Source organism: Colletotrichum godetiae (genome assembly GCF_030913485.1).
Source record: "Colletotrichum godetiae strain CBS 193.32 chromosome Unknown BDP55scaffold_10, whole genome shotgun sequence".
Taxonomy (NCBI): Eukaryota; Fungi; Ascomycota; class Sordariomycetes; order Glomerellales; family Glomerellaceae; genus Colletotrichum; species Colletotrichum godetiae.
In genome coordinates, this window is record NW_026851258.1 from 165,840 (window position 1) to 184,326 (window position 18,487).

General features: G+C 54.6%; 5 protein-coding genes across 5 annotated transcripts; 2 read left to right on the forward strand and 3 right to left on the reverse strand.

Annotated features, from left to right (window-relative positions):
• Positions 1-1,261: 1,261 nt before the first annotated feature.
• BDP55DRAFT_28413 (uncharacterized protein) lies at positions 1,262-4,483 on the reverse strand. Its single transcript, XM_060566500.1, has 5 exons — positions 3,988-4,483; positions 3,788-3,865; positions 3,076-3,642; positions 2,339-2,958; positions 1,262-2,219 (listed from the first exon to the last, which is right to left on the reverse strand). Exons 1-5 carry the CDS (start codon positions 4,116-4,118, stop codon positions 1,435-1,437), a joined length of 2,181 nt encoding a protein of 726 aa, XP_060432422.1. The 5' UTR covers positions 4,119-4,483; the 3' UTR covers positions 1,262-1,434.
• A 1,060-nt stretch (positions 4,484-5,543) lies between these two features.
• Positions 5,544-6,026, reverse strand: BDP55DRAFT_726116 (uncharacterized protein; the record flags this gene model as incomplete). Its single annotated transcript, XM_060579097.1, has 2 exons — positions 5,544-5,809; positions 5,990-6,026. The coding sequence occupies 2 exons, from the start codon at positions 6,024-6,026 to the stop codon at positions 5,544-5,546; spliced, it is 303 nt and encodes a 100-aa protein (XP_060432423.1).
• A 3,792-nt stretch (positions 6,027-9,818) lies between these two features.
• On the forward strand, positions 9,819-11,249 carry BDP55DRAFT_691997 (sulfate transporter; the record flags this gene model as incomplete). Its single annotated transcript, XM_060577054.1, has 2 exons — positions 9,819-10,055; positions 10,119-11,249. 2 exons carry the CDS (start codon positions 9,819-9,821, stop codon positions 11,247-11,249), a joined length of 1,368 nt encoding a protein of 455 aa, XP_060432424.1.
• A 1,085-nt stretch (positions 11,250-12,334) lies between these two features.
• Positions 12,335-16,223, forward strand: BDP55DRAFT_655023 (uncharacterized protein). Its single transcript, XM_060574291.1, has one exon. It carries the CDS (start codon positions 12,525-12,527, stop codon positions 15,939-15,941), a length of 3,417 nt encoding a protein of 1,138 aa, XP_060432425.1. The 5' UTR covers positions 12,335-12,524; the 3' UTR covers positions 15,942-16,223.
• A 194-nt stretch (positions 16,224-16,417) lies between these two features.
• BDP55DRAFT_629290 (uncharacterized protein) lies at positions 16,418-17,598 on the reverse strand (the record flags this gene model as incomplete). The annotated part of the gene is made up of 2 exons (XM_060572002.1): positions 16,418-17,114; positions 17,204-17,598. The coding sequence occupies 2 exons, from the start codon at positions 17,596-17,598 to the stop codon at positions 16,418-16,420; spliced, it is 1,092 nt and encodes a 363-aa protein (XP_060432426.1).
• Between the last annotated feature and the right edge of the window lie 889 nt (positions 17,599-18,487).

Below are 18,487 nucleotides of genomic sequence, written 5' to 3' on the forward strand. Positions count from 1 at the left end.
ACATCAAAGGAGGTCCAAGAGCCTTGTTCAATCGAATCATCCGTACAACACGTTTCCTGGCCCCATCCTGTACGGATACCTGCAAGAAACAGAGACCGAGGGGGAGGCAAAGGGGGGCCAAGCTAAACTGGTCCGCCACCAAAGCAATTCCGCTTGCAACATTCCTTTCCCCGCCCAATCTCTCTCCCTTTATTGAGATTCCGAGGAATGCCAGCCCTTCATCTCTGGCATCATCAACACATACGTCCCGGCTCTTGCGATTGAACAGCAGCCGACCGGGGACAACAAGGACGTCCAAACTTATCACGGAAAGCCTCGCTCCACGACCGGTATTACCAAGCCCAAGAGTAGGACAAAGTCCGCCTGCACGACCGCTCGAGTAAGAGAAAATGCGTACGTCTCTTCACCGCCATCTTTACCCGTGGCTATCTGTCATGCGTTTCTATCGGTATTCTAACAGCTAGCTAGCTTACTACGCCAGAACTAAGGGTCGGACCCAGGAAATCCCGCCCGACGGCAGCAGGTCTCCCCTTCCGGCCTCCGGCGCCCGGTCGCCGCTGCCACCCCGGAACCCCCTCAGTGAGTATCCGGCGTCCAACCCCCTACCCACTTGCCTAATCCTACATTCTCGGGATCTTCTCTTCTCCCCGGTCCTCCACTTATCTTGTCCACAAACACCCACTCACTCCCGTTGATGTGTCTCCACCATCTCACCCACTGAATCAGTTCATCACACAACCTTTCTTGTATGCTCTGGCATTTATCTGTTTTATTTCCCGAGGATTATCAGAAACTCTCGTGCTGACAAGAACAAAAGGTCGACCATCTTCCCGTTCATTACCAGACCTGAGTGCCGATGTGCGGAATGCTCTCTCAGCACCCAAGCACGACGATGTCAATTACCGCCACAGCTTCTGGACCCGCTGTCGTTGTTGCCGTCGTTCACGGAGTGCTATCGATCTGCTCCGTAGAGTAATTCTTGTACCGCTCGCCGACTTATTTTGGTTCCTCGAGGAAGCAGCTGAGTCTGTGCCACCCGTCATTCCAGCGCTCATCGCTTGTTTGTTCCTGTTGGTGGCACTACCCATGCTGATTGCATGGGATTTCCTCTGAGTGAGAGGCCGCGTGTTAAGGAGAGCAATGACCAGGGCACACCTGGTCGTGTGTGCCTCTGCGACAGAAGATTTCAAGAGAGCCCTCAAAGATAGCTCAGATCCAAGGAACGGGGGTGGTAGACCGTATGCTACGATAGACTGTACCGACTGACTTTATTTATTACCATGGCGCAACGACAAGCGAACGGATGAATTCCAGGGCATACCCAGATTCTGTATTTTTATTATCTCTTTACATAGACATGGCACGGTGAATACACCTCTGTGCTCGTAAACCATCATTCTCTCGCTGGGAATCGTAAATGGACATTGTGTCTCGTCAAATACTGTCGTAACAAATATCAAAGGGGTTAATCAAACCCCCAAACATGGGCATACTCGCCGCGTCCGCAGGCCAGTGCCAAATCCTCGCAATCTCCTCCATCAACTCCTTGTTCGCCGCTTCACTCCCCCCGCCGCCACCGCCGGCAGTGGTAGTCACGCCGCTATCCTCCGCTCGAACGCGAGTCTCGTACCAATCCTTGATCCAGCTCATCTTCCCAATCAAGTCCTCGCACATGGAGCCTCTTGCATCAATGTCGCTACCCCCACTGATATCGTCCCAGTCAAACTCGACGGTGTTATACGCCCTGCCACAACCACCACCACTACCATCACCTCTAACCCACGTCTCCTCTTTCAGCCGCCCCATCCTCTCCCTGCCCGCCTGCAGCACCCGTCCGAGAAACGTGATCAAGTTGTCGCAGACGTCGGCGAAGTTCATCTTCGCACGCGCGCGGGGTAGGCCCCAGCCCTCTACGCCGTGGAGGACGAGCAGTCGTGTTGTTACGGCGAGGACGCCCTGGGCTAGGCCCATGTCGACTGAGGTGCGGTAGATGTAGGCTTCTGGTGGTAAGGCGAGGACGGCGTCGAAGTAGGTTCGCGCGGCGGAGAGGGCTGCGTGGAGGTAGGTTGTGCGGTTGGGTGGTGTGTTGGTGGTGGTGGCGGCGGTGATTATGTTTGGGAAGGCGGGGGGGTATAGAGAGGATGAAGAGCAAGTCGGGGGTTTTGTTGCTGGTTCGTAGAGTTGGACTAGGAGGGCTTTGTGTTGGAGGTTGAGGTATGCTGTTTTTGAGTCTTAGTTTTCTTCTCTTGTTCTGGTCTCTTGAGGAGGCTTCCGTATATGCCATGATGGACTTTGGGATAAAGGGGACAGGGGAAAGGGGAAAGGGGGGGGGTGTTACCATAATAGGGATCCCGCGGATCAAGTCCCTCCAAAACATCCTCCACACCAGCACGAATCCGCCCAACCTCCTCCTCGAACCCGTCCCCCATCCCTCTCCCGCGCTCGCCGTCGATCACGGGGCCGAACCCGTCGGCGACACGCGCAGAGGTAGCTGCCATCTTGAACATCCTGGCCGCCATCCGGTCCTCCAGGCTCCCGGACGCGGCGAGGTTCTCGTAGCAGATGTCCAAGTACCCGAGCTGTGGCTGCCCCTGAGAAGGAGGAGACTTACGTCCGCCGTCCGAACCAAGACAGTGAAGGAGAGGGTTCTGCCTGCGTGAGAACTGTGCGCAGTTGGACGTCACGACGCAAAAGAGGCCGAGAAAGGTGCGCTGTTCCTCGAGGGTGTGGTGCTCTGTCGCGCTGAGGGATGCTTTGTTGGAGAAGCAGTCTTCTGGTTGTTGTTGTTGGTGCCACTGCTGCCATTGCTGCTGGGCTGGGTATTGGGAGCCGGGGCGGCAGGGGGAGGGTTGGAGGAGGGAGCGTGGGGGTTTAGTGATGCCTAGGCTGTGGGCGTAGCCTAGGGCTGTGTAGACTAGGCGGGTGATTTGTTTGTCGAACCAGTATCTGCACTCTGCCCTGTTGTACGGAGTACTCTGTCAGTTGAATTGCTCTTCTTGATATCCTTGAGGACCCCAGTAGACGCCGGCGAGGAACGTGATGCAAGGTTCAGTCCAATGGAAGGGACGTACTCACCACAGAATGATAACCAACACCCCCTGCAACAAATCCAAGCCCCCTTCCTCCTCGAGCATCATCCGCCTCCCCATATCAGCCAGCACCTCACGATGCATAGCCTCGGCCCTTGCCTTCCCCACCGGCGCGGCAGCGAGCATGACGGCGCGGAACAGGAAAGGCTTCTCGCGCGCGAGCCGCTGCGGGGATCCCGATCCCGGTTCCACGGTTGGTCCGTCGATCTGGATAAAGGGGAAGTTGGGGACAAAGTTTGCGCGGAAGTCGGCGAGGATGTTTGATGCTTGGGACCAGGTTAGGCCTAGGGGCGGTGTTGCCATTGAGGCTACGACCAAGGATGAGGAAGGGGAGTGAGAAGAGGAGGACTGGTAGTAGGAGGGGAGGTTGTGGGTTACAGGGCCTGGGGGGTTCCTTTGGATGAGGGGGGCTGATGGGTGTGAGTGTGAGTGTGAGGGAGGCGAGGAGGTTGAGGGGGTCGAGGTTGAGGTTCCTGCTGAGGGCGTTGAGGCCGCTGGAGACTTTTCTGGAGTGACGAGGTGGGCTATTTGTTGTTCTAGTGTTGCGACGCGGCTGTGGTGTTTATGTGTTAGTAGAGGTCTCTAATCACGGCCGTTGTGCTCTTAAGATGCTGCTATGCCCAAGTGTCCCACTGAGGAGGGAAAATAAAACACTTGACAATAGATACATTCCGAGATTCATGAGAGATGAAACTTACTTGACAAGAGGCTTGATCTGCCGCGTCCTCCTTACGCCCCTCGTCTTGGCGGAGCAGTCAATCTTGAGCCGCTCACATCTGAACCCCGTCACATAACGTCAGTTGAATTGTACACACTTAGTCTTTAAACAGCCAAATCCCTCCACAGATGGCACCCGGGGGGATGGCTTCTCATACGAGGTCTTTTTTGGAAAACATACCGATCGCAGAGGTGCTGGCGAGCGTTCTCCTCGCGGAAGTTACAGCGGGCCTTGGCCCGGGTACACGGCGCGCAGGCACGAAGCCGGCGTGGAGGACTGTCGGGCCTCGGGGGCGGTAGTTGTGGGTCCATCTTTTACATGCAGGTACCGTAAAATTTCCAATCTGGTCCTGGCTTTGGTTTGAGGTTGGTCTCTGATATCCCTTAGTTGGACCGAATAGTGTGAGTATGCGGCGAGGAAGACGTTCGAAGATGGAGGCAGTTTTTGTTCGAGACCACGTAATTAAAACATGTGAATTCATCAAACAGCAGACGACGCGGGAGATCTCAAAGCGAAGTGCATGGCCATATATACGACGCGACCGTGGCGTCTGATAGCAACAGAGCTGAGGATTCTACCACAAGTTGAGGTCGTCATCACGGATGAACTTGAGGTTCGTTAACCCGGTCTGGGATAAGACTGAGTACCGCGGGTTTGCGGTTGTTAAGCAAGTGGTGGATCCTCACTTGTCAGCACTAGCAGCTTAAAACCCGGCGACATGCCCAGGGAAGTGATCCTTCCAGCGTGGGAGGCGTGTAAGCGCGACGCAAGTCCCGAAGGCACCAAATAACCTGCCTTACCAAGAATGCGCCTCTGAAATGTATCCGAACTAGTAGGTAATCAACGAGGACCAAGACAAAAAGAGGCGTCTCGTCTGAGTCGTCTCAAAACTCCCACGTGCGACCGCATGCAGTAGGGACACGCCGCGATCGATGCCAAGTCTCCAAGTCTCGATTTCTTGCGACGGGGGTCTGTTCCCTGAACCGCCGAAAAAAATAAAAAATAAAAAAAACCAGGTTTAGTGAGTCGTATGCTAACATCATGCCATCTGATGTCCGAATTGAATCGCTACCATGCGCTGGTAAAGATAAAATAACGGAGTTGGGATTGTTTCTTCCAAACAATAACTGGAGACGACGTGAAGAGTGGATGACAACCGGGTCCAATTCTCGAGCACTTACTAACACAAGTCAGGGAATGCCTGTGTTAGTGGAGGAAAGACTTTGAATAAACAATCCGGTAAACACACAAGAAATCAACGGTGGACGAGAGACAACGATGTGACTTTGCGTAACGTGAAATAGGTATCATTAAATTTGGTGTGAAATAGGTATCTGCGGCGTCGCGATTGACATACAGCCGCCTCCTGGCGCATTAACCCCCGTGTCGTCGTGATGCTGCTATGTACAGCCCGGATGTCCTTTCTTCAGTACACGCCTTTCGTGAGACCCAAATCCTGCAGACTATGACGGAGTGTCGAGAATCGAAACCGACGAGCGGTTGGTAGTGGGTGATCCGCGTGATGTGTATGGTGTGAACATGATTGTTGTCGACAGATGATGTTGGCTCCTCCACATGTAGCTAACCGCGACTCTCTCTTCGAATATGACGTATACGAAGGCGACGAAGAGAGCGTCGTGCTGCTACCGACTTCAAAGCGCGTCCAACTTGAAGATTCATTACTTTCCCAGCTCAGCTTTCCTCTTGTAATCTCCATTAGAGGCAAGAGGTCTTGCTTAAGCGGCCTGGGACTCCTTGGCCTGTCTCTCTGCCTTGCGCCTGGCGAGGCACTTGGAGATCATGAGACCAGAGATTCCGAGGGCGACGATGAAGATAATGCAGAAGACGACGACGACTCCAGCCTCCTTCTTAGCCCAGTTTTCGCGCTTGGCGAGCTGGTGAACGGCGTCGCGGGCGACGATGGTGTTGATGGCAGGCATCTTGACGGAAGGCGAGTGGAGGTGAGATGAGTGGAGAGTCGGCTGTAGGAGAGAGAAGAAACCTGTCAGCGGATGAAAGTAGAAGAATTGAGAATATAATTAGAAGTAGCAAAATCCAAGAGGCCAAATAGAAAGCAATGATGACGGGTGAGTGAGTTAATAAGTATGAGAGGGAAGCTCGTGGCGACTGTTTGCGATGAGTGATGCTTGCCCAATGCGGCCAGGATCTGTAGAAAAAACACCAGAGCTAGAGGTCAGAGGCTTGTCCAATTGAGGCATTTTATGGAGACGACCGTCTCTCTTTCTTTTTAGAGCCCTGTGAGCTTGGATGTGCCCATCGTCATTCCCGGGGTATCCGGCGTCGGCGCCTAGAGAAGATATCCACACGTTGTGTGTTTCTTCACGATGTTGTTCTTGGATCCTGGGTGCGAAGCTCGTCAAGATTGTCGCAAAAAGCCAATTGACATTACAGGGCAGTGTTTGCAGTAGAATTGAGAGTTGCGAAGAATTGGGGTCTGAGAAAGTTACCTTTGGTGAAGCTGGGAGAGAGAGCTCAACGTCCGACGATGAGAGTGAGGTGGGGAAAGGAACCTGGTGGCTCGATCGCAGTGACTAGGGGAGGCCGGCTAGAAGCGCAGTTGGTCAGCGTCAACGAAACGAAGCTTGGCATCTGGAGCTGGAGCTCATGGAGAGGGCAAGCAGCACAAGAATGATTACCTTGATGAGAGGAAGCGGGAATCAATCGGGGAAGGAATTGACTGTTTACGGGATCGTCGAGTGGTTTGAGTTGGAGGAGGGAAGGTAGGAAGGGAGGGGCTGCTGAAGAAGGGCGGGCAAGGTGGTAAATGGCTGCTCAAATAGTCGGCTGATTGGCAAGGCGAGCAAGCAATAAGAAGGAAGATGCAATGGTGATGGAAGGTAAGGTAAGGTAAGGTAAGGTAAGGTAGCCAGCCAGGTATGTACCTCATCAACGTACCTTGGGTGGGTAGGTAGGCCAGGCAGGTATCTGTAGGTAGGAGCTTGACGATGAACGGCAATGAGAAAGTATCCTCACAGGTTGCGGTACTTGGCAGAGTCATCTCGTCTGGGCACTCTTTGGTGGTGAGCTGACACTATTGGCAAGTCGCGATCCGTACATTGATGTGTAATATCCGTAGTGCGTACCTACTCGTGAGGTGGCATCGGCCGTCGCGGTTGCTCTGTTAGTGGCAGTGAGAAGGGCGCCAAGCGAGCAACGAAAAAAGCTTGTCTCCATGGATGCCGGGAACACGGCAGGGCCATCACAGGCATCCGGTGTGGGGAATTCACGCCTGATCGCTCGACATACCCTGTCACCACCACTTACACACCTTGCCCGACACAGGGAGTGTGTTTCCGTAGCGCAATACTTGCAGCCCGTCTTTCATCTGTTGGTCCTATCCGTATGCCCTCTTTCTCTACCTATTATTGCTGCGGGAATTTCTCCATTACTCACCATCACCAAGCTATCTTGCCGCTTACCGCTCACCTCCGACGTAAGAATTCCCAAAGTCGACACTATCCAGATTCACACTTACACCATCAACCTAAGTTAGGTAGGTCGGTGCTTGCGCACAGAGACTGCTAGACTGGGCGGACCATTGGATGACATGGGTCATCTCATGGGGCCGGAGCCGGGATGAGGCCCTAGCACACCCTTCAAGTTCCGGTGGGTTCGCAGGGCCACCGGTTCACCGATCTCTGCCGGGTTGTGGGCTGCATCCTCATGTTTTCCTGCTGGATTCTTACATACCTTACGATACCGCTATACCTCGTACCAGTAGGGGATATCGCTGTCATTCACATGTACCAGACATACCAGCAACACAACAAGAATCTCAACGGCCAGACAGACTCTTCACAGCTCTCTGTCATCACTCGGGCGCATCTGACTCTGCTGCTTGGGTTAGTAGCTGCCACCGCCACCCCTTCATGACGAACATGGCAGTTGCGTAGTAATTCCATCCATGGCGTTGGTCTTGTCTTTCGCCCTCACCGATGTTCCCAATGGAAATTGGTGCATTTGGGAGATTTCTCGGGAATGCCACAGCAATCGAACCGCCGTACCTGGCCGACAAAAGGATCCCCTTGCCACTCTCGCTACTACTGACCGCAAATGCACTTAGTAACCGCCGTCACGTCCCATTTTTCTTTCTTGTTATTGTTCAGAGAGTGCCCGTACGAACAGTGTCGACACTTCCTCTGTCGTACCCTGCTACAAAATGCTCGAAATTTGCGCATCCCTTGGCAAATCACATCGCCTCGCCGATGACGAGCCTTGGCAGTATCGGCACCTGAGAATGGCTTCAACTCCAAGGCTCTTGGATCGGTGAGGCATATCTGCCAGATGGAGCTCCCTCTCTCTCAGGCTTGTCAAACTGCGCCCGGCCAAGCTGCTGCGGACAGGTTGGCAAAGTGTTGGCGACTTGGTCCAATGGAAGCCCATGAGCCTTTTGAGTTGGGCCAAGAAACTGCCCGAATCAGTCATCTGACTGAGCCTCGGCCAAGCAAAGAAGATCATCACAGCACTGAGCACCTACGCGGGGTTGACTTGACCCAGCCTGAGGTAATTGCTATGGCACTGCAAGCCAGTGCCGAGAAACAAGAAGAAACATCACCCAACAGTGGGAGACCAGGCGAAGGTTACATGGTCCCATTGTTCCTTTGTTTGTCGCATCACATCTCATCCCTCACACAGTAACAAGGTATCACACCAACCCATCACCATCAGATCGGGCGTCGCGCCTAGTCAGGGCCGATGGCTGCTCGTTCCGCGGCCTAGCCACCCCTCGATCCGCCGCTGCACCGTCCCGTCGAAAACCCTCACATGATCAGTCATCCAGCAGCCATCTATCCCGTCTACAGCATTGGGCCCTTCTCAATCCCTTGGCTTCCGTTCGAAAAAGAAGCGACCGTTCCCTTGCAGCGTCACAGCGAGCCCACCGTCAACGTCTCGATTTAATAACAAAAACCTCATAGAATACCCCGGCTTAATAGTACTAGGTTCTGCCTAACTCCTTCAAACTGGTGGACCAGACTGTGTTACCATCGCAAGGTAAAGCCAAACGCAGGCGAGGTAAACAACCTGTTGCCTTGGAGCCCCAAGGTGGCAGATAAGGCCCCATTCATTTACCGGCCGGGTCTCTGCGCGCAATGAGACACATGGGTAACTTTTGCATCCGTCCAGCCCGAATTCCATCCGCCGCCCCTTCCGCCGCCCCTTCCGCTGCCCCAGCACGAGTTTTTTTCTCTTATTCTTTCTTTTAATTCTTCCCAACGGATGGATCCAATCCGGCGCTTGCTACTTATCGAGAAAGCAGGCTCTTATTTAGGAACTAACACATTTTGTCCGGCATGCGCCCGTCCGTGGCCGCTACCTAGATGGTAACTCTTTTCGGCTCCTTGTTCGGTCGCCAGCCAGCTCAGTCATCCCGTTTAAATTTCTCTTCATTGCCGTTACTCCCGCTACTGACCTAGCTTTAGTTGCCTAATGTAATCTCTCCAGTCCAGCGACGATGGGCAGATCATTCGCCGACCCGCTCATTCGGCCTATGACGAAATGATTACCCAAGCAAATCGAATCTTTAGCAACTGAATACTGAACGTATCTAAGGCATCCGTACTTTATTTACTTTGTGCGTTAAGGTGCACTGAAGGACAGGAGGAGCTGAGGAGGTCATGCGCTGCATGTTATTACGGGCCACGGGCGGAGACGCCTAGCATCGGAGGTCAAGCGACCAATCACCGCCAGCTTCAACGTCCGGCCGAGGAGTTCCTTCCTCCGAACTGCAGTCGGAAGCTGCCGCGTCGCAGCCGGGGGCGGTACGTACGCTGACATGAAATGCTGCCAATATCATCCCGAGACCTGAGGGCGTCGTCAGCCATCAACAAGGCCAACTGAACGGAAAATCGGCTGTATTTCTATATTTCATAGCTAAGATTCATCGTCTCTAGCGCGAATTTGCTATTGAATCTTGCCAAGATCTCAAAAAGTCACCATCTTTTTACCAAATTCATTCCACAGACAGGTTGATCCGTCTAGTTCCCCGCATCATGACGGTTCTCAGTCATCTAAAACGAGTCCATCGACACAATGTCGCAACCCTGCGCGGCTCTCCCGCCGCAGAGGTCTCCGGCGCCCTCGGTGACTTGGGGACTCTTCTTCCCTTGATGATCGCCCTCGCCGTCCAGCATTCCATATATCTCGATAGCACCCTAGTTTTCTCTGGCATCTTCAACGTTGTGACCGGCGCCGTCTTTGGCATCCCGCTGCCTGTCCAGCCCATGAAGGCGAGTGCTCGCAGACCACGCACGTCTAAGGAAGAAACCCTGCATACTGACTGTTGTGTCTAGGCAATCGCCGCAGCAGCCATCTCACGGTCTGAATATGGCGGCATCAGAACCGTCATGGCCGCGGGCCAGTGGGTCAGTCTGGCCGTCCTAGTCATGAGTCTCACCGGCCTGCTGCGCTGGGTCACGCGGAACGTACCGGTCCCCGTCGTCAAGGGCATCCAGCTCGGCGCCGGTCTCTCGCTCGTCATGGCCGCCGGCTCCGGTCTCCTCAGGGACCTCCACTGGACTCATCCCGTCCTCGACAATAGGCTATGGGCCCTGGCCGCCTTCCTGGTACTCATTTTCACCCAGGGTCTGCCGCGCTTCCCCTACGCGCTGCACATCTTTCTCCTGTCACTCGTCTTCGCCTTCATCTCCATCATGACTGCGCACGACAACCCTCACATCTACCTGCCGGAGCCCAACCTCTGGAACCCCCACTTTGTGCACTGGGAGTTCAACTGGTTCAAGTACAAGCCGCTGTCGATGGCCATCGGCCAGCTCCCGCTCACGACCTTGAACTCGGTCATCGCGGTGAGCGCGCTCGCGGCGGATCTGCTGCCTGACATGCCCACGCCGTCCGTCACCGCCATGGGCATCAGCGTCGGCGTGATGAACCTGGTCGGCACCTGGTGGGGCGCCATGCCCGTGTGCCACGGCGCGGGCGGGCTCGCGGCGCAGTACCGCTTCGGAGCACGCAGCGGCGCGAGCGTCATCATCCTGGGCCTGTTCAAGATCGTGCTGGGCCTCGTATTTGGAAACTCCCTCATCGGCCTGCTCACGCACTACCCAAAGAGCTTGTTGGGTGTCATGGTCATCGCCGCCGGTCTGGAGCTCGCCAAGGTCGGACACAGCCTGAACCACGGGGCTTCTGACCTGTGGGAGAGCTCTGCTGGCAACGAGGGCGGCGCCGGTGGCGTCGAGGGGCTCGTCAGGCAGCATCGGTCACTCTCAGATGATGAGAGGGCTGAGAGGTGGACTGTCATGCTGATGACTACGGCTGGGCTTCTTGCATTCAGGAACGATGCTATTGGCTTCATTGCTGGGATGCTTTGCTTCTGGGCCTACCGGGTCTCGGAGAGGACGCAGAAGTGGTGGGAATCCAGACGTGGCCGGTCTCTGTTTGGTGAGCGAGCGCCGCTTCTGAGTTAGTGGTTTGAAGTGTGATGTGCTTCTTGTATACTTGTAACACAGGCGTCCATTTGGCATCTACCAGCTTGGTGGATATAATCGTGGATATGATCTATGTGTATACCTTATTTCCTGTTGAGCCAACTCACGAGCTCTGACATACTGACAAGTGAATCTGATGCATGCTGCACGCCTTTATGAATTGCTTTCTGAGACGGATACCGGCCGCTGGTCAAACTTTTACCATTCTTAGTTCGGAATGTGCTAAACGTCTCCTCAACGACAGACGGTCACACAATGAGTAGCAAAAGGGAATAAAACCACAAGTCAGCAATATACACACTGCTTGATCATAACGGCGTTACGGAGTAGAAACAGTTTGCTTTCCAAGTTTAGTATGATAACTATAGAGTGCTTGCGAGGGTCGCGAATATCAGATAGAGGGTCTACACGAGCTTCTCCTTCACCGAAAGACGATGCTATTGGGGCTTGACCGAGACAAGTGGGCACCGAGGTGGGAAGAAGTGGGCGGTCTACGCAGGGTGGTGCTGTCTTTGCGGTTTTAAGCCTGCAAGGAATCGGATGAGGCTTTTTCTCGGACCCTGACCGAAGCGATGCATCGTGAACAGCCTTGCTTCTCACCGCAAGACCTGGTCCGAACCAAAGCGCTGGGTCCAAGGCTGAGGCATTGAGGCGCGTACGGAGTTTCTCACATGAATGCAATTGGCCGCATCAAAGGACCATAATAAGGTAAGTAGGTAACAGTATGAGTCATAGCTTCAATGGGATTGGGGCGCGGTGTTGCTTTCCATTAGATTGTGGAGGGAAGCTGTAGTCGCGAATATGAGGGAGATGGAAGGGAAGGAGCGTGCGTTGGCAAATGGGCAGGAGCCAGGAGCTCTCTTTCCAATCCCCGAATTGGATGGATGGGCAAAATGAGGGAAGGCGGCGACGGAGACGCTGAAAAGGAAGGACCTGGCTGGGCAGGGACGGGCTGGATTGGAGGCTCTTTCCTCCTATTGGAAGAGGAAAAAGGTACTTGGGTACTTGTACAGCGCGGGGAAGAAGGCTGGTGTGTTCAGTGTCCGCGGTGAATCTCACCGACAGCCAATCAGAGACGCTTCCGTCGACCCTGTCAATCGCAGCCAGGACTGAATTGTTCAACGCCGATTTTTTTGGCATTCGGCCGTCTCGATCGCAGCCTTTCTCAGGTCCATACCTCGTCGCGCCTGACCAAATCGCCTCTCTTGGCTTGCTGCCGGCGAAGGAGCTGATCTGTCCGACTACAGAGCAGCGATGACTTCGTCCAACGCCGGCCAAAATGGCCTGGCGCCCCTTCCGACCACGCCGCCGCCCAAGAACAAGTCGACGACACCAGCCCGAACTGACCACCCCGACGACAACAACAATCACATCGCCAAGGACGCTGCCGACCAGCAGCAATCATCGCGCACCGACGCACATACAACCGCATATCAATCTATCGAAGACGCGTCGACCAAACAGCAGAACACCTCTGGAGCCGTCGATACATTCATGGCCGACGCCGACGCCGGCAGCGCTCCACCCGCGACAATGTCGCAGCCGGCTTCAGCCGTGCATGTTGACGCCGACCCTTTCGCCTCGTCCTTCCCACACACCCCGATGCCGAACATGGACCACGCCTACATGATGATGGCTCTGGCGCACATGGCTGGCAATCAAATGTCCAATCAAATATCACCGCCTCCAACCGTCACGCCAGCCCAGGTCACCCTCCCGAGCACCATGGGCAACGGTAACGATCCGCTCGTCGCAAGCACGCATAATCTCGCCGCGGCAACACAAGGCCTCGAATCCTTTGCGCGTATAGAATTCGCCGACAGTGTCTTCCAGATGACCACCTACGCCGTCATTATCGGTCGCGATCAGAAGGCTCTGAATCAGGCGCGGAGAGACCAGAAGCGCGATGATGCCTATCGCAAGAAGGCGGAGGAATATGAACGCGAGGGTCTTCCGCCTCCTTCTCCCGTCAGACACGGTCCGGGAAAGTTCAGCAAGTCCTATGTCAGTGAAGAGGGAGGTATGCTGGGACCTGAGTCCGACAGTGAAGGCGAGGGGCGGCCGGCCAAGCGCCGCAAGACGACCAGCACCGGATCATCACAGAAGCAGGAAGAGGACGAGTCACAGGAAAAGCTCATCTCAAATCGGCAGTATGTCTCGCACACGCCGGGTGCTGCAGCCGTGGATCTGGCCTCATTACGGCCCTCTCCCCACCACGTTCCTTTTGTCGGCATCCATTCGCCTGGACCTGATATCGCCAGCAAGACCAAGGCTATTTCGAGAGAGCACTTGAAGATCCAGTTCAATAAGAGAGAAGGAGTCTTTGAGGCTATTCCACTCCACAAGAATGGCTTCTTCATCGATGAAGTGCACCACAAGGAAGGTGTCGCCGTGCTACGGAGTGGTGATCACCTGCAAATCAAGGACGTTGATTTCCGCTTCGTGATCAACGGTGTTCCAGAAGGCCGGACAGGTGCCGAGGAATATGCGGAAGAGGAAGAGAAACTCAAGAAGAAAGCGACGGGTGGAAAGGAAATGAGCTTCGAGTTTGAGGCCTCACATGGCAACGGCCTCGACGATACAAGCGACTCTTCCCTTAGCTCACCAGCGCCATCAGATGTAGAAATGTCAGATGTCGAACCAGAAGAGGAGGAAGAAGTGGAAGCTGAAAGTAGTTCCAAGGCCGAGGCCGAGGCGGAAGCAAAAGCAGATGCAGCAGCCGCCGCAGAAGAGGCAGCCGCAGATGCAGCAGCCGATGCTGCAGAGGCAGCCCAAATACAAGCGGAGGCTGATGATGAGGCCGACGCTGAAGCTGATGCCGAAGTCGATATTGACGCCGATGCTGACGCCGAAGCTGATGCTGAGGGAGAGATGTCACTGGATTATGGAGAGGAAGCAGACGATATCCAACCTACTACAGAGGTCAAGGCAGAGGACCAAGAGATGGTGCATCTTCTGATGGGAGGTGCTCCATTAGGCTATCTGAACAAGAAGAGAGGGCCCGGCAGACCACCAAAGAACGGAATCATGTCCAAGCGAGAGCAGCGGCTGCTTAAGAAGGCTCAGCAGGAGATGGCCAAGAAGACGATACCACAGCCTCCTCCCGGAGAGCCCCCGATCAAGCGGAAAGTCGGCCGTCCTAGGAAACATCCGCTACCAGATGAAGGGGGCGATCGACCAGAGAAGCGCAAGTACAAGCCTCGGAAACCAAAGGGCGAAGACGGTGCCGAAGGATCAGATGCCGAAAGACGCGCTAGAGAGAAGAAGGAAAAGAAGGCTCGACCCAAGTCGCCCCCTCTCGAACTCAAGATCGAGGACTACACAGAGGAGCAGCTGCAGAAGCCGAACAAGAACTACGGAGTGCTCATCGACGAGACCCTCACTGCGGCAGGGCCTGACGGTCTCACCCTCAAACAGATTTACAAACGAATTACTCAGAGATACCCGTGGTTCTACTTCCACACGGAGACAAAGGGCTGGGAATCCAGTGTACGACATAACCTTATCGGGAACGAAGCATTCAAGAAGGACGATACCACAGGCTTGTGGTCCAGGGTGCCCGGTGTCGAGCTCGATGCTGGCAAGAAGCGCAAGGCTACGTCGCCAGACCGTTCTATGAGTGCGGGCTATGGTCACTACAACCACCCAATGTACACTCAGTACGCTCAGCAGCAGCAGAGTCATATGCCTCCTGGCTACCAGCATCTGCCTCACAATTACCACGCGCAAGCCTATGCCGGGCAGCAAGCGCAGACAGCAGCCAGGACGCCACAATACTCTCCTCCCGGTGTGACGCCGAACGCTGGCCAGCCCGCACCGCCAGTGACCTCCCAACCAGTGGCGCCAGTAACGCTCCCTGGATACGGGGCCGCTGCTGCCATCGCACGGCCTCAAGGTGTCGCAGGGCAGCCTTCTACATACAGCTCGCCGTACGCTTCAAGACCACCCCCAACTCATCCCGCCGTCAAGACCGAAGACGGCGCCGCCGCAACCTCAGCACCGCCCATCACACAACCTGCCCCAGCCGCCATCCCTGGAGCGCAACCACCCCCACCACAGATACCCGCTGCTGCCCCGCCGCAGCAAGCTCGACCTACGCCTACACCACCAGCTCAAGCCGAACCACGTCCCGTCATTCAGCCCAGGCTGCTCTCAGCTGTTAATGGTCTCAAGAACGGTCTCATTGAGAACCTGAAGAAAGCCAAGAATCCCAAAGCAGAGGCCATTGTCATGTCTGCCCTCAACCGTTGTCTGGGACTCAAGAGTGCCGCCACAGAGAATCAAACAATGGAGGATATCTGTATGAAGGGGATACAGAAACTCCTAGACGGGTTCTCTACCCGAAGCAACACTCCCGGATCAGGGGGCACGCCCACGCCCACTGGGCCGACCAATGTCTTTGATTCCAAGGTCTTCAATTCCCTACTCGGGTTCAAGAACGTTTCGTCGAATGCGCTCAAGAGCAGAATCGGCGAGGCCAAGGCCGAAGCAGTCACCTTATCCGCCATTGATCGAGTATTGGGCTTGGCAGACGCGAGCATAGTACCCCCGCCTGCGGAAGCCAGCGCCTCAGGGTCGCCCCCAGCGGGTTTTGACGGGATCGAGTCGCACTTGATGAACTCGGTGAAGCAGCTCCTATTGGGCCTCAACCAGAAGTTGCACGGAACATAGACAGAAGAGACAAGGTGCAGGACATATATGTAGGGTCGGGAAGAAATGGAAGGAAGGAAAGAAATAAGCGTTCAATAAGCGTTACCAGTGTTCGGCGTTTCTGTGTCGGCGAACTCGGCCCTTCCTCTAGGAGAGGATGGATTGTTTGAGATCTCAAAAAGGATATGATCATGAATCAGCGAAAACCTGCGTCTACTCATAGCATAGCTACGTGTTGTCGTTTAGCACACAAGAATACACAAAAATCGTTTACAAACTACATTGACGGCCGCCGCTGGTACCATGCGTACAAATGAGACCCATCGGGTACCATCTCGACCATATAGACTTGGATGTAGGTTTTGAAGACAGTATGTAATAGTTATAACGCGATGCTCATCTTGTATCTTTTGTTTCCCCCATTTCCCATTATTTTCACAACTCAGTTGACTAGACCTGTCACCTCTACGTATACACAACCTTATCATTAACATTCATTAACCTCTCCGACTAGGAAGCTCTACAGGGGAAGCACCCGGCAACTCAACCGGAGCTGTGGGGTCTCTTCGAGGCTCTGATCCATATACTTCAGACGGACCCCACCCGGCGTACATCTTATTCTGCCCGGCACCGCCGTACTCTCGTGTATCCGCCCGAATAGCTTCACTCTGTTCATAGTTGGGAGGCTTCGATGACGACCGGCCCCACGACCTGAAGCGGCTTCCTCTCTTCTCACGAGGTTCTTCCGCCTCTGCACGCTTGTTCCGTCGCATGATGTAGATTGCGACGACGACCGTGACGCAGATGATGGCGACGCCGCCCACGACGCCGCCGATGATGGGTCCTGTGTTGCTTGGCCCCGAGGACGAGGTGGTTCCGCCTGTTGGGAAGGTTGTTTGGCCTGCTGGGGAAGTGGGTTGCGTTGCGGAAGGAGAAACGCCTGAGGACGGAGCAGAGGTAAGAGATGATGTTGACGAGGAAGTTGACGCAGATGATTGTGTTGTTGTGGTGGTGGCGGCGTCGGTGGGGGTGAGGATTTCCGTAGTCGCGACAATGTCTGAGGGTGCTGAGGGTGTGGCGATGGGTTCTTTGAGCAACGTTTCTACCGTCGCTGTGTTGCCGCACGCAATATAGGAGAAGCCTCCTTCGAAACCTCCTTCAAGAAGAACGGTGGAGCAGAATCTATCTGTTGCACTATGGGTTTCGTAGACATCTGTGAGTCTTCGTTCCTTTGTTTTTGTTCCGTTCGTGTCTTACAAAACACGGAGAGAGGGAAAACTCACCAAGTGAAAGTCGTCAGGCCTGCGATTCCCGTCTTGCCGCAGCCGAACTTGCAGTTTTGCGAGTCGACGCAGTTGCCGGCCAGCCCGCAATCTTTGGCAGAGATGACGGTCGTGGGACAGAAGCCCCAAAGCCCGCGGTCGATATCAAGGCGACAGCCGAAGCCCGGGTCTGCTGTCCTCGACTTTGCCGGGTCGCCGTTGTAGTATCCACACACGGAGGTTACGGAGGTGGCCTGTCGTCTTTTAAGATCGTCGTTCAAGATGTTTGTGGCGCTTCGCGAAGGAGCCTTTGTTGGTTTTGGTGGTGCAAGGGGCGCATAGCGGAGGTTGATTGCTAAGACGCGAACCAGTCCTAGAGCAAATAGGAGGAGAAAGAGAAAGAGAGCTCGAGGCATGGTGGGGTGGGTTATACTGAAATGTCCCACGTTTCTTGACAGTGAAGTATAGTTAAACACAGCAGGACTTCTCCTGTTTGTAGTTCTTGGTTGGTTTATCAGTATCGCCACTTCTCGCCTGCCTCTTTCTCGTCCTTTTCCAGGCGAAGCTGAAGACGTAGGTAGAAGGGCTCTACTAGTGTTCTAGAGTGAACTGAGGTGTCGCTATAACAACATGAGAAGGATTTTGTGTGACTAGAGATTATCGTAAGGGTGAGCGAGCGAGGGCTCGTAAGGAACAAGATTTATCGTATAGTCGTACAACGAAAATCAACGAAGCAAAGATCAGCGGTTCGCAGAATAAGAGGAAGAGACATCAAGCATGTTAAGCAGAGAAAGGGGGCGAAAGGCAGGCCACTGGACTAAGTATGCAGCAAGCCGCCCAGCTGAACTGAAGAGATCCGGCCTTCTCAGCTTCTCAACCCAAGGCGATGGACAGCGCACTCCGGGTACCGTACTCGGTTCTTGTGGCATTTCTTCGCCACAGCCATGGACTCTATTCGAGGATTGGGCTGGCCCTGCAAACGGGCGAGGGATACAAAATGAGGTTATTGTGAACTTTTGCCCTGCTCCCGACCCGACAGTTTGGTAAGACCCTGGTTATCTCATTTCCTTTCGACGAATCACCGTGAAGTTATCAAGTCCTGGGCGCCTTCTAATACCACCCAGGGCCCCATGGTTCGTGAGGAGGCAACTTTCTGCGGCAGCGGTGAGGTGACCGGGCGAAAGAGGGGCCGACACAATGGGTGGTTTATGCGCCAGCCTCGAGGTGAAATTGGGCACAGGAAGATGGGCAACAATGTTGGAACCAACATGGCAGAACCAACACGACGAAGACCAGAAAAGGAAG